A 14941-nucleotide genomic window follows, 5' to 3' on the forward strand; every position below is an offset into this window, starting at 1 on the left:
GACTAGCCACATTTCGTATTTCACACTTGGACCAAATAAGATAAACTTAAATTTCACTTCGGATATACAAAATGCTATCCTTACGTTCAGTTTCCCGCCTATGAAGGCTTTCCTTTGTTAAATGAAGAATTCGAAGTACATGTATAATGATGTTTACTGTATACATGTACTACAAACAGAACCTTTGACAAGAGCACGGCTACTCGTATGCACACAGCTTTGCGACGTTAAAAGACGTCTTGAATTGGGTACCATACGACTGTGTGTGTGAGTGAGATATGCTTTGACTCTGTATTACTATAAACTTGACTTATACCTTTTGATATCATTATATATTCATCCCGTACATCACTGAAGGATGGCAGACGGCGTCTGAAAGTTTAGAGATTTCAATTTTTTGTTTACAATTGTATACGTTTTTGTTCTTCACATTTCATTTAATTGTATGACTCCGGTATAAAGTGTTCAGCTGTAGTGTGTGACACCAATAGAGATCGAAATAAAACTTATGTAGACTGGATTTCAAAAAAAATCTTTTGAATGTTACTGTTGATAATGACAAATTATCACTTTTCATTTTTACTTGTAAAACACCACAACCTAAAGGCTGAATTGTTTAAAACATTACATGGGAGAGTGCTTACATATCTGCTTGGCAGATTTACTTCCTAGGTGCATAGATGCCAGTTTGTTACATCTGGATTCAGGACCTGTTGTTTTTAAGAACCAAAGATTCTAAAATGGAATAAGTTTACTTATCATCTTAGAATCTTTTGTCATGTGTGGTCTATGACGAGTACATGTATGTTGTAAGTAATAAGTAACAAGGTGAAAACTGTATGTACAAACTTTAACATTCTAGTCAAAATTTTTGATGGTTGAAGGACGTGGTAAGAGTTGAATTTGTGATTCGATTAGGAACTCCTTTTGGAGACCTAATCATTCTACTGTAGGAAGGTACTTGTGATCATAGTAGTTTTAAAGGAAGCCGCATTTGTGCAATTTTATTGAGGATGGTGAAAACTATGGCAATTACCAAATTGTTTTGTTTGCAATGCACAACAAAGAAGTTTTTTTTTACTCTCGAATTTGTAGTGTGTTTAATGCGTAGATGCGTGTGAATTTGTCTGCATTTGAAAGAGAGAAGACAACCAGTTCAGGGGAATCAGTGACATTTATTCGTCCCAAGCCTGACAGACTGAGAACACGTGGAGGTGGTCCCTGGACAGGCCACGGCAGGTTCTGGGGACAGGCGGGATTGCGGACTGGAAAAAATTCTTTATTATAATCACTTTTCTGACACGGATGCACACGGGAGCGCATCAACAAGTACTGTCCATCCTCCAGAAATATCTGCCTCTGAAGCAGTCAGTCGACGTAACACTTGTTGCATGCCTTGTGAGAGCGTGACACGACATCTAACGGCATATAAATATATAACTGTGCCGTCACATGATGCCTGCCTATAAAATATGGCCTCACGACTTCATCCTTAGCAAGCTTAATGCTGAGGAACTGTTTTCATTGCCACTGGGAGATTCGTCTGCGCTGAGACTCGCTTCGTCACGACTATTTAACATCAGAGGGGCATAAATACAAGCATCGGAACCTGTAAATTTTAAGTTATCCTCTTCCTTATTTACAACGGCCATCGTAACAATCATACAAATAGTTTATTTGCGATACTCTATTCGAAAATTGGTCTCGTGTCCACGAAAAGTTTTTTTCCTCTGGTGCAACATATTTTCACTAAGTAAGGATCATCCTTGAATGACGAAAGTCTCCTTGCTGTCAGTGTCTGGAGTCTGTTCTTTCGTTACTTCTGTCCCCGTGGTCGAGCGGAGACCTGTGTTCTAAGGGCGACCTGTGCTCCAGAGGGGAGCGGTGTTCTATCAAGGCCCTGTGGTCCTTCGTGTCCTCCCTGGATCTGTGCTCCTGTGTGCTGGACCTGTGCACGCCACCCCCGCCGTGGCCGCCATCTTTCCGCTTCTTCTTGTCGTCCGCAGACGACCAGGAATCGTCCCTTTTCCTGCGTTTGTGGTCCGACTGAGAATGGTGCAACCTCTGATCACGCTCCCCCGAGGAATCCGGTCGCGCGCTCCGGTGGGAGCTACCGCCGTCCTCCTTGTTCCCTGCGCGGTGGTGCCGCGAAGAGGAGTCACCCCGGGACGAATCCCGCGAATCTCGATGGTCCCGCGATGATCGGTAGTCCCGATCGCCCCGATCCCTGTCCCGATGGTCCCTCTCTCTGTCCCTGTCCCGATCGCGGTCCCACCGGTGTTCCGCGTTGTACCGCGAGTCTCGCGTCCGATGGGAATCGTAATCACGGGAACCCGTCCGGTTGTACGCACTGCTGACCTCCCCACGGTGCCTGGAAAGTAGTGAGAGAACATCGCTGTTACGTTGATGCACGGTTAGACTTCGAAGCAGTAAGATACACATAGTAACTGTTTCTCAAGCAACTGGATATGATTTGGGAAATGGTCCGACACATATTAATTGATTGTAGATAAAATCCTGGAGAGTTTTTGGATAAAATCCTGGTGAATTTGAGTAACATTGGTGTTACTATGACTGCCGGAACTGTACATGTATATACTGTGCCATTGATAATTAACTTATGAAAAAACCTGCTTATGACCTTTGTACAGTAGAAGCCATTTAATTGCACACAACATCCCGTTCGCCTGAGTACGGTGCATCTCTACCGAGTTCTAACCACACCAGTTCTTTCAGCAGGAGTTCTAAAAGTGATATGTCGAACCCCTGTGCAGAATCTGGAACATGCCGCCGACTGGATACAGTGTTTTCTTCTGACCAGGATTCAAGTTCGCCCTGTGAATTTTACCTTGCTTGTTGAATACATGATTACGATAAAGATGCCCTTTATGCTTCATTATTTGCTCACGAAGACTCGGAGGGTTCATGTTCTGGACTTCATTTTCAAATATTTTCCTGACTAGCGCAGTCCCCTCGTCCACCAGCAGAGCTGCCAGTTTGGCGCCCCGAGCCGTACCTGGGGTGTAGACCGGGTCCGGGCTGCTGGGCTTACTCAGGGCCATGGCGGTGTGATGGTCTCACTCGCACGGTCAGCTGCAAATTGCCAGACTCTCTATTCTTGATTCTTTAGCGGTCGTCGGTAGACACCATCAAAACATGACTAAACACAAAAGTACCGACATCATTACGAACCCACTCACGTTGTCCAAGTAATTTCTGTCCAGAACATGTAACATTACGTATCACGCAGTCGATCGTCGATCACAGAGGCAATCAACTCAAATAAGCTTCACTATGGCCAATTTTGGAAGGCGGTTTCCTTGTCACAGTTCTTCAAGGAAAAGCAGCAGAAGTGTATTTGTCAAAATGGCGGCTTTGATACGCATGTGACGCACTCGCACTGCCATGGTACCATGACAGTGTTTACCTGAGAATGACTGTTGAATGGTTCCTTCTCAGTCGTCCAAAACGGTAAACAATGAGACTGACGTATCTAAGCCGCCATCTTGACGAAACACTTCTGCTTTTGGCGAGAGCCTGTTATTTGCCTGCCCCAAACTTGCCCAACTGCCCAAGTTAGGCGTATATTTCAGCGGATTGCGCCAGTGATCGACTTGCTGTGCGTGTTCTGGACAGAAACTACTTGGACAACTTCAGTGATTTGTATGACGATCCACCTTTACGTTACCGTGAGCGATGTTTTGATGGGATCTGCTGACAGAAGAAAATAGACCTGCTAAAATATCAAGAACAGAACGTATCTAGAAGTTTGCAGCTGGCTACATTTTGGACATCATCATGGCCCTGAGTAAGCCCAGCACCCCGGACCCGGTCTACACCCCAGGTACGGCTCGGGGCGCCAAACTGGCAGCTCTGCTGGTGGACGAGGGAACTGCGCTGGTCAGGAAAATACTTGAAGATGAAGTTAAGAACATGAGCCCTCCAAGTCTTTGTGAGCAGCTAAGGAAGCATAAGAGACATTTGTATCATGGAGAAATACCCAAAAGGCAAGGTAAAAAGCGTAGGATACTAAACTTAAATCCTGGTCAGAAGAAAACGCTATATCCACCCAGTGGTAATGTCCCAGATACTGCACAGGGGTTCGACATTTCACTATTAGAACTCCTGTTGAAAGAACTTGTGTGGTTAGAACTCGGTAGAGAGGCACCGTACTCAGGCGAACGGGACAGACTCCGACGGTTCAGAAACGCCAACTACGAACACATTTCAAGCACGGAGTTGTCTGGAGAAGACTTTGACAGACTGTGGGAGGAACTGACTGATATCCTGGTCGCGCTCGGTGGGAACAGAGGCAAGATTTCAGAGAGACTCTTCTCCATCGTCGACCCGGAACAGGAAGCTGAGTACTTCACCCTGCTGGAGCAACTGTACAAGGAAGACATGGAAGTAGACAAAGGAGAGAGCCAGAGACAGTTGAAAAGTTTGGTGGAGGAAGTCCGCGATAACCAGATGGCAGAGACGAGCTCCAAAGTACAAAAATGTGCAGACACAAGTCACAGCGCAGAACAGATGCAACAAGGTAAAAGTTCTGAAATACCTCCATTAACTTTAATATTTTTACCAACAGGAGTTCATACGTTTTCAAGCAAGATCAAAATACCAGATCGGGACTGAGCCGATGAAATGACAACAATATTAAGTATCATTAGATAAGTCGTCAATATTTGTTATCATTTGTTGTTACATCAAAGAGGAGCATTCATTGATAACACGTTATGTCACATGAGAACGTTAAATCTTCTAAGAAAGGATCGTATAACTCTAATCTGTAGTTAACGAACAGTACCAGACGGTATGCTGTACATGCTTCACCTTTTGAAACGTGGTGTCAATTGTTTATAGCTAGATACGTTTAACACCTTAATGTTGACAACTTCCTTAAATTATCCCCACAGACTCATCAGAAACTATAGAAGACTTGATTAGAAACAACTACACTCTTCTGAGGAAGAGACTACAAGTTGAGAAACTGATTCCCCACTTCATCGTGAGGCGACTGCTGGACTTCCCCGAAGACAAGCAGGTCACCATGAGCAAAACAACCACGCCAGACAAGGCCGAGGCTCTACTGGAGCTCCTGACCCAGAAGGGCACGTGCACACCCGAGGAGTTTGTGGAGATTTTGAAGAAAGGGGACCACCGGCATGTTGCAGATCAGCTGAAAAGAACGAGTACGGAGAGTAAAACTACAAAAAGTAAGATGGACGGCTTGGTTTTATGCTTGATGCTTTGGTAGTTTGTGACAAAAAGAAAATGTTTAAAGTTATGTTTGGGCCTCCTGGTGGAGTTTTACAGTACTTTAGCAGAACTTCCTAGTTTAATATCTTGCTTTCTGGGCCACCTGTGGTTTAGATTTATTGGTTGCAGATAGATTTTGATGTATAGGTCTGTCCCTCTAGTAGCATATTCTGGAACTGCAGGAGCGTCGAAATATTTGCAAGCAGTTAACTAGAAAAGTGCCTTTAAATACTTTTCTAGTTACCTATTAAAATAGGTCGTCATCATTTTAGTATGTATGTAGGTTAAGTGATTATTGACATAGGTATATCATGACAATAATGCAAATAAGTATCTATTTCGCATAATTATTGATGGGACCTCGCAAATCCAACATACCTAATTATGACTTTTCATCCATGACATATGTAGCTGATAAAGAGAAACATCGACAAATACATATTATCCAAATTAATACCTAACTTGCATAATCAATAAAACGATATCCACATAACACAGGGCCTTCTGACGTAGCTGATGACGTCATCGCCTGCCTGAAGGACCTGTACGCTACAGAGTATGCGCATGTGCGGCCTCTACCGTGGTGCGAAGACCTCAACCTGCATCTTGGAGAAGTCTACACCAACCTGCAGCTCCAGCGAAGGGACGACAGGGGTCACTTCCAAGAGACAGACACTATCGTAAGCTTGGCAGATATTTACAATACAAGGGCGGATGAAGGTAGCCAAGGTAACGTGAGGTCAGGTGTCAGAAAGATACGAGTAGAGGGGGACCCTGGTATTGGGAAGTCGTGCTCTTGTCAGAAACTTGCCTATGATTGGTCCTGTGGGAAACTGGACAGGTTTAAAGTTGTGTTCTTTCTGGAAATGCGGCACTTGACCGGGAAGGTAAAAGATGAAATATTTGAGCAGCTTCTACCAAAAGATACAAAGACCACCCCAGGCCAGCTCTGGTCCTACATCCAAGAGAACCAGGATGATGTTCTCTTCATCCTAGACGGTCTAGATGAGCTCAGTCAGACAGCTAGGGAAGTCACAGATGTGGTGGACTTGATTCAGGGTAAAATCCTCAGGAACTGTCATGTTCTGGCGACCTCCAGGCCATACCAGTGTGTCAAAGATCTAGAGAAATGTCACCAATTCTACAAAATTGTGGGCTACAGTGAGGAAAATTCAAAGGAGTTCATACACAAATACTTTTGTGAGTCCCCAGAGTCTGCCTCAAAACTTATTAAGCAACTTCAAAGTAACAGTAGTTTGTTAAGAATAGTAATCAACCCCCTCAATAATGTGCTTATTTGTGTTGTGTGGGAGGAAAACAACAAAGAAATGCCCTCTAGCAAGGATGAACTATACGAAATGATTGTTCATTCAGTTGCGAAGAGATTCTGTACGAAGACAAACATTACAATGGAAGGTGACAAACGTCCCCCTGTTATAGAAGAAGCCTTGAAAGATCTAGAAAAACTGTCCTGGGAGGGACTGGAGCAGGAACAGCTCCAGTTTAAAATAGATGAGATCGCAAAGAAGTATGGCACAACTGCCGATAACATGTTGAACATGGGCCTGCTGACTAGAGATTACTCTTTCTCCAGAATCAAACGCACCTGCTACTGCGCCTTTCTGCACAAAACGTTTCAGGAATACTTGGCCGCCCGCTACATCAGTGGCCTGATCATTGATAGAAGTAGCAGAGAAGAGGGGATGAAATGTGTTTGTCGCTTGTTTGGTATGTCAGATGCTGCTGTTGTGAACAGTAAACTGATTGTAACTTGCTATCGTGAGTATAGGGAGGTACAAAACTGGTTACTTCTGATCCTGGGTGAGAATTCACGCCCACTGTTTGAAAAGTTTGCAGAGGAACTAAGCAAAGCTCAAACTGATGAGGACAGGGAACTTTTGTCATCTTTGTGCACCATGTGGCTTGGGACAACGTTTGCAGGTGGGAAAATGGCCGAGATTGTAGCAACTTGTATGTCTCATCACGCAACAAACAAACTAGATGATTTTGGATTCAACGGAGAGGATTTAAGGTTTTACCCTGATGATCGTGCCTATTGGTGTGTTGGTTTGGCACACGTTCTGACTTGCCAAAAGAAACTGCCCACAAGCCATGGTACAAGTTTCATACGGCATCTCACAATAGACTGCGATCTTTTAGATGCCGCACAAGAGAAGCTTGGTGTGTTAGAAAATGCCTTATCAGATTATGACGCAATGCGTTCTGTAACATTACTTGGGATTGAGAATGTTGACCCTTGCTCTCTATTGCGCACATACATACCAAGGTGTGGAACAGAGAGTGTGATCATACGCAGCAAGGGTGGTGTTATGACTTTGTTATTGTTAAGTATGTTAGAACAATTGTTGTCAGTACCAAGGATAGAACATGTCAATGCACATGTACAGTCTACGTGGGTCATGAATATTGGTAATAATCTTGGAGAGCGAGACATAGGATTCTCATTTGACAGGTTGTTGGCCCGTCTGGTTGAAAGTCACACTTGTCTCAGGTCCTTAAAGCTAGGGATAAGTTCTTGTATGGCGCTGCTGTGTACGGACTCAGGAGCCAAGATATTCAGTAATCTAACAGAGACCCTACAGAGCATCTCAGAACATACACGACTCGAGGTCGTTGAGTTCGAGCTTCCTGGGAACGAGAACCAACATGAGACATTTGATGCGGGGCCAATGGTGCACACGCTCACAGAATGTGTAAAGAAAAACCAGGTGCTGAAGACACTGAGGCTTTGGTGGGGAAGCGAATTCGATCTGTTCACACCATTTAATATATACCATGGAGATTGCAGCGATGAGTCCCTCTCCAGCCTGTGTTCAGCGATCCGGGAAAACCGAACTCTGGAGACGCTGGTGGTTGAGGGACTATTTTTTCACTCAGAGTGCAGGGCAGAGATGATTTCTGATCTGGTACGTAATAAGCCTAGCAACTACAAGGAACTCAGTATAACTTTGTCTGTAGCTGTTAGCATTTATGTTGATGATGTTGAAGATATCTCTGTTGACGACGATGATGATATCTCTGACGATCATGACACATCTGAAGGAACTCAGAATGTCTGCCCAAGCCCAGAGCCTAATGCAGGGCCCGGTTCTTCAAGCCTGCTATAGATAGTTTTATTCCCTCCACAGAACCCAAAAGTCACTTCTATTTCTTACAAGAATGGTGCCCTTAGCAAGGTTGAACAGTTTGATTGTTAAACCCTGATATGCTTTACCGCCAACAATACATAATACAGATCTTTATATTCTAAAACATTTAGATTGATCCAACGATTAAATAAAAAAAGTTTTGATTAGTAGCCACTAGACAACATTTCATACTGTACAATTGGACCAAATACAAGATAAACTTAAATTTCACTTCGGATATACAAAATGCCATCCTTACGTTCAGTTTCCTGCCTATGGAGGCCTTCCTATATGTAAAGCTAGGAATTCGAAAATATAATAATGTTTACTGTATACTAACAACAGAACCTTTGACAAGAGCACGGCTATGCACACACCTTTGCGACGTTATAGTACTAGAAGCCTATCTTGAATTGGGTACCATATGAATATTCATGTATGCTTTGACATGTAATTGTAAGATTCCAGGTAGAATAGTATAAAATTTTATGGTGACACCAATGGATATCGAAAGAAGACAAACTTTTGTAGACTGAATTAAAAAGAAAATCCTGGAATGTTACTGTTGATAATGACAATGTAAAATTATTCCTTTCATCATTGCCCTCCATCTTGTTGTAAGAGTGGCAAAGACAAAACCTATTATGAAAACATGTAAAGTAGAATACAGGTTTTTTTAATAGCATTAGAAAAATTAGCTGAAACATTTGTGCATCGAAGAGATCAAAGATTTTGAACACGTTTGCCACCAACAGAAGTTGGTCTCTGCCTTATATATGCTATGTATATGTGCCATGATACACGAATTAAAGTCAATAAAAGTTAACATGTCCATTTCTTTTGTTTCTTCATGACCATAGAACCAGGCCAATAAGCTTGTGATCGGTGTGGCCAGACTTCGTGATCAACCCTGCCATAAAATCCGAAAATGAGATTTCTTTTAGACAATCTGTTTAATATATACTCACTTTGCTTACGTTTCCATGTTTCTCACACATTCTTGCAGGTCCACTTCTTGCCGCTGACACACAATCCCAAACGTGGCTAAGTTTCTGTGTATATATGTATGTGCACATGTGCGTGTTCCATAATACCCCCCTCACATTAGGCGAAAATCGATCGGAAAACGAGTCTGCGAGCTCTGAATTACGAGGAGGCATGACCCTGATGCCGACGAAGAAATGGCAAAGTTCCCCCCTTCGCGTCAGGGTCATGCCTCCTCGTAATGTAGAGCTTGCAGACTCGTCGTCCGATCGATTGTGAGTGGTCCATAATAAGTGCTAAAAAGGGACCACTGATTTACAAAGTGTGTACAACTGTGTGCCTCCGAAGTCACAAGATCTCACTCCCTGGTGATGAGTAACGTTACAAGACTCAAGTGTGTGCATCTGCACGCGCCTGTGTGTGTGTGTGTGTGTGTGTATGTGTGTGTGTGTGTGTCCCTGTGCGGGTGTGCATGTGTGCAACAAAGAAGACCAACAGTTCAGGGGAATCAGTGACATTTATTCGTCCCAACCCTGACAGGCTGAGAACACGTGGAGGTGGTCCCTGGACAGGCCACGGCAGGTTCTGGGGCCAGGCGGTGTTGCGGACTGGAAAAAAGGCTAACTTCTTTATTATAATCACTTTTCTGACACGGATGCACACAAGAGGCAGAGCGCATCAACAAGTATGCGAATTGAATGAAAACTATGGCAATTACAAATTGTTTTGTTTGTAAAGACCAACAAAGAAGATATTTTTGGACTCTTGAAGGTGTAGTGTGTTTAATGCGTGAATATGTTTGACTGTGTGTGTGTATGCCAAGGTGTCTGCATTTTAGAGAGAGAGAGAGAGAGGAGACCACAAGTTCGGGGAATCAGTGACATTTATTCGTCCCAACCCAGACAGGTTGAGAACACGTGGAGGTGGTCCCTGGACAGGTCACGGCAGGTTCTGGGGACAGGCGGGATTGCGAACTGGAAAAAATTGCTAACTTCTTTATTATAATCACTTTTCTGACACAGATGCACACCAGAGCGCATCAACAAGTATGCGAATTGGATGAAAACTATGGCAATTACAAATTGTTTTGTTTGTAAAGACCAACAAAGAAGATATTTTTGGACTCTTGAAGGTGTAGTGTGTTTAATGCGTGAATATGTTTGCCTGTGTGTGTGTATGCCAAGGTGTCTGCATTTGAGAGAGAGAGAGAGAGAGAGGAGACCACAAGTTCGGGGAATCAGTGACATTTATTCGTCCCAAACCGACAGGCTGAGAACACGTGGAGGTGGTCCCTGGACAGGCCACGGCAGGTTCTGGGGACAGGCGGGATTGCGGACTGGAAAAGAAGGCTAACTTCTTTTATTATAATCACTTTTCTGACACGGATGCACTCGAGAGCGCATCAACAAGTACTGTCCATCCTCCAGAAGTTTCTAACTCTGAAGCAGTCAGTCGAAGTAACACTTGTTGCATGCCTGGTGAGAGCGTGACACGACATCTAACGGCATATAAATATATAACTGTGCCGTCACATGATGCCTGCCCATAAAATATGGCCTCACGACTTCATCCTTAGCAAACTTAATGCTGAGGAACTGTTTTCATTGCCACTGGGAGATTCGTCTGTGCTGAGACTCGCTTCGTCACGACTATTTAACACCAGAGAGGCATAAATACAAGCATCGGAACCTGTAAATTTTAAGTTTTCCTCTTTCTTATTCCAACGGAAGATTCGTCGCAAGATTATTAGTGATCTACATCAGGCACCCGGACAACGACATGACGATTAGTCAAAATTGTGTTGCTCAACTTTCCGTTCGACTGAAAGTAGTCATGAATAGAATGGACCAGTCCCTTGAGTTGTATTCGTATAATGCTGCAGAACCTCGAGTTACACATAGTCCTTGACCTCGGTCAGGGTCACTGGGCTGGTTCAATCAACTGTTTTTTGTAAACTCGTTGTGTTCTAACATTTCGTTTGTTTTCGATAATGAGCCTTGTATAATTATGTACTATCATCAACCGGAATGAAAAGATTAGTCTTATCATAATGGATCATTCAATATCATGATGTGAACAAATATCAGAAGTCACCACCCCCCCCCCCCCCCCTGCTGTGGAATGGCTCAGTCTCAGGTGTGCAAAAGGTAAACAATGAAAGTGACGTATCGAAGCCGCCATCTTGACAAAAATACTTCTGCTTTCGGCGGCCCGCTGATCATGACATGTCATGTCATGTATTCCATACCAGCACTCTGTGGACCGGTGACAGCTGTTATCTTTACACTACAGCTTAGAATGTAGCCGCATTGTCAGTTTTCCTCATTATTGTATATACATTAGGTCCTGATTTGTCACTGATTTCATTATATTAGCCAAAGGAACATAATGTTATTCGCCATAAACAGCGGAACTTCACGAATCTCTGCTCGAGTTATCCTCTTCCAACAAAAAGGGCCCACTGCAGTTCAAGAAGAGTTGCGGCTTGCCAAAACCTGAGTTACTCCCTCCCCCAAGAGCTATTTTCCACTCAAGAGATACCAAAGCCTGAAGTTCAGCTGCAGTACCTTAGAGAGCCGCTAGCCGGTCCATTATCGAACCTGACTTTTATTTCCCTTACACCTACATATGTGCCAAATATCATGAAGATCCATTCATAGCTTCTCCAGTTATGCTGTTAACACACAAACCCAAGCAGCCAGCCAGCCACCCACAGATAGCGCCGAAAACGTACCATGTAGTGCAGCAGAGGTAAATATCACAACTCGCCCCAGGCTGTAACGTTAGAGTGATTCATTCTCACGTGTGCAAAGGTAGACAAAGACGCATTCTTGTCTTTCCACTTGCCCAGCCGCCATCTTGTCGAACTGAAAGTTTGCTCTCATTGACGACCTGTGACAAAGAAATGTCATTTTCCTCTTCCAAATGCCCATGTAAACTTCACTTGAGTGGACTGCTTTTGTGATCGGCTTGCCTTACATGTTCTGGAAAAAGATTACTTTGACAACTTCAGAAACTATCTAGACGTTTCTAGCTGGCGACATTTTGGACACCGCCATGACCCTGAGTAAGCCAAGTATTTGCTTTCGGTGAGAAACTGTGACTGAAGAACTTCCATTCGCCTCTCTGTACTGCTTGAGCTGAAGCTTACCTGTGCCGCTGTGGTCGTACATGTTTCTGGGCAGAAATTGCTTGACAACTTCAACGATTTTTATTGTGAATTGGAAATTTGAGGTAAGCCATGTTTGAATGGAGTCCACTGACAGAAGAACATTAACCTGCTAATATATCAACTGGAGAGTAGCTACGGGTGAGACAGTCACAACGCCATGGCCCTGAGTAAGCCCAGCAGCCCGGACCCGGTCTACACCCCAGGTACGGCTCGGGGCGCCAAACTGGCAGCTCTGCTGGTGGACGAGGGGACTGCGCTGGTCAGGAAAATATTTGAGGACGAAGTCCAGAAAATGAGCCCCCCAAGTCTTCGTGAGCAGCTAATGAAGCATAAGAGACATCTCTATCATGGAGAAATGCCTAAAAAGCAAGGTAAAAAGCACAGGGTACTGAACTTAAATCCTGGTCAGCAGAAAACACTGTATCCCAGTGGTGATGTCCCTGACACTGCACAGGGGTTTGATATATCACTTTTAGAACTCCTCTTGAAAGAACTGGTGTGGTTAGAACTCGGTAAAGATGCACCGTACTCAAGCGAACGGGACAGACTCCGAAGATTTAGAAACGCCAATTACGGACACATTTCGGGCACGGAGTTGTCTGAAGAAGACTTTTACAGACTGTGGAAGGAACTGACTGAAATCCTGGTCGCTCTCGGTGGGGACAGAGACAAGATTTCAAAGAGACTCGACTCCAGCATCGACCCAGAACTAGCAACTGAGTATCTCATCCTGCTGGAGCAACTGTACAAGGAGGACATGGAGGTCAAAGATCTGATCTTGGCCCAAGAAGTGAGTCATAGACAGTTGAATCGTTTGGTGGAGGAAGTCCGCGATAACCAGAGGGCAGAGACCAGCTCCAAAGTACAAGACATATGTGCAGATAGCGCAGAACAGATACAACAAGCCACACAAGGTGAGAGTTCAGAAATACCTCCATTGACTTTGATATTTATTACCAACAGGAGTTCAGACGTTTTCAATCATGATCAAAATGCTTCATACCCAGAAAGGGACTGGCCCGGTGAAATGACAGCAATGTGTATCTCTTTGCATTAGATAAGCCATAAATATCTTTTATCTTTTAATGTCTCATCAACCAGGAGCATTTATGATGTGTCAGTCGAAAATGTTTAATAAATCATCTAGTGAAGGTATAAGGTATATTCTGTGGTTAGTTAACACAATGATTATGGAGCGATAGCAAACGAACAGAATAGTTGCACAGTATGTTATGCATGGTTGACACCTTAAACAGTATCTATTATAACTAGATCATTGTCAGTTGTAAAAGGTGATGTCAGTTATTTATGGCTAGATAAGTTTAACATTATACTTCCTTTTACTCACACAGACCCAGCACAAACTATAGAAGACTTGATCAGAAACAACTACACCCTTCTGAGGAAGAGACTACAAGTTGAGAAACTGATTCCCCACTTCATCGAGAGGGGACTGCTGGACTTTCCCGAAGACAAGGAGGTCGCCATGAGCAGAACAACCGCGCCAGGCAGGGCCGAGGCTCTACTGGAGCTCCTAACAAAGAAGGAAACGTGTACACCCGAGGAGTTTGTGGAGATTTTGAAGAAGGGGGACCACCAGCATGTTGTTGATCAACTGAAAAGAACGAGCTCGCACAGTAAAACTACAAAAGGTAAGATGGAACTTGCAATTACTGTTGAATGAAACCCTATTGGATAAACATCTTCATTAACGGCGGGATGAATTGGTTTTATGCTTCATGCTTTGGTAGTAGATTTGTGGCTCCTGACGGGTTTTCACAGTACTTCGATGGAACTTCTTAGTTAGTTTTCCGGATCACCTGTGGTTTAGATTTATTATTGGTTGCAGATATCTTTTGATTGATTAGTTTGGCTTCCTAGTAGCTTATTCTGGAACTTCAAGAGCGTTGAAATATTTGAAAGAACTCAAACAGTGATCGTTTTAGTATGTATGTAGGTTAAGTGATGATTGACATAGTTATATCATGACAATAAAGCAAATAAGTATCTGTTTTGCATACGTTTTGAGGTGGAAATCCAACGAGCTCTATGATAATACGATAGGAATTTTTCTCCACGATATGTGTAGCTGAGACTCTTTCTCAGCTACACATATCGTGGAGAAAAATTCCTATCGGCAAATATGAATCATTCAAATCAAAACCTAATATAATCAACAGGACATAATGATACAATTTTAAGACTTTATATCCGTACACAAAATAAAGCGCTTACCAACAAGCTTTCGATCAGCCCTCTGATCCTTCTCAAGTTGTAATGACCCAAAACCTAAGTCGCACTTCCGGAACGGAAGTGTGACGTCAGTAAAGGGCCAAAGGTGCTTAACAGTCGGTACCGGCCCCCGTCTTGGTTGAGG

At 43.6% G+C, this 14941-nt stretch overlaps 2 protein-coding genes across 2 annotated transcripts in view; one reads left to right on the forward strand and one right to left on the reverse strand.

Annotated features, from left to right (window-relative positions):
• Positions 1 to 8850, forward strand: part of LOC118431525 (NLR family CARD domain-containing protein 4-like) — a gene marked incomplete in the record, with an annotated part of 24814 nt that extends 15964 nt beyond the window's left edge. The window contains 2 exon segments of the mRNA XM_035842769.1: positions 4926 to 5216; positions 5758 to 8850. Of these exon segments, the coding sequence (XP_035698662.1) occupies positions 4926 to 5216; positions 5758 to 8387 (2921 nt within the window).
• The window catches only part of LOC118431536 (chromodomain-helicase-DNA-binding protein 1-like), a 90076-nt gene continuing 76393 nt past the window's right edge, over positions 1259 to 14941 (reverse strand). Inside the window, exon 38 of the mRNA XM_035842780.1 lies at positions 1259 to 2371. Coding sequence (XP_035698673.1) covers positions 1792 to 2371 — 580 coding nt within the window. The 3' untranslated portion in view covers positions 1259 to 1791. The remainder of the gene's footprint in view (positions 2372 to 14941) is intronic.

This window comes from Branchiostoma floridae, chromosome 2 (genome assembly GCF_000003815.2).
Source record: "Branchiostoma floridae strain S238N-H82 chromosome 2, Bfl_VNyyK, whole genome shotgun sequence".
Taxonomy (NCBI): Eukaryota; Metazoa; Chordata; class Leptocardii; order Amphioxiformes; family Branchiostomatidae; genus Branchiostoma; species Branchiostoma floridae.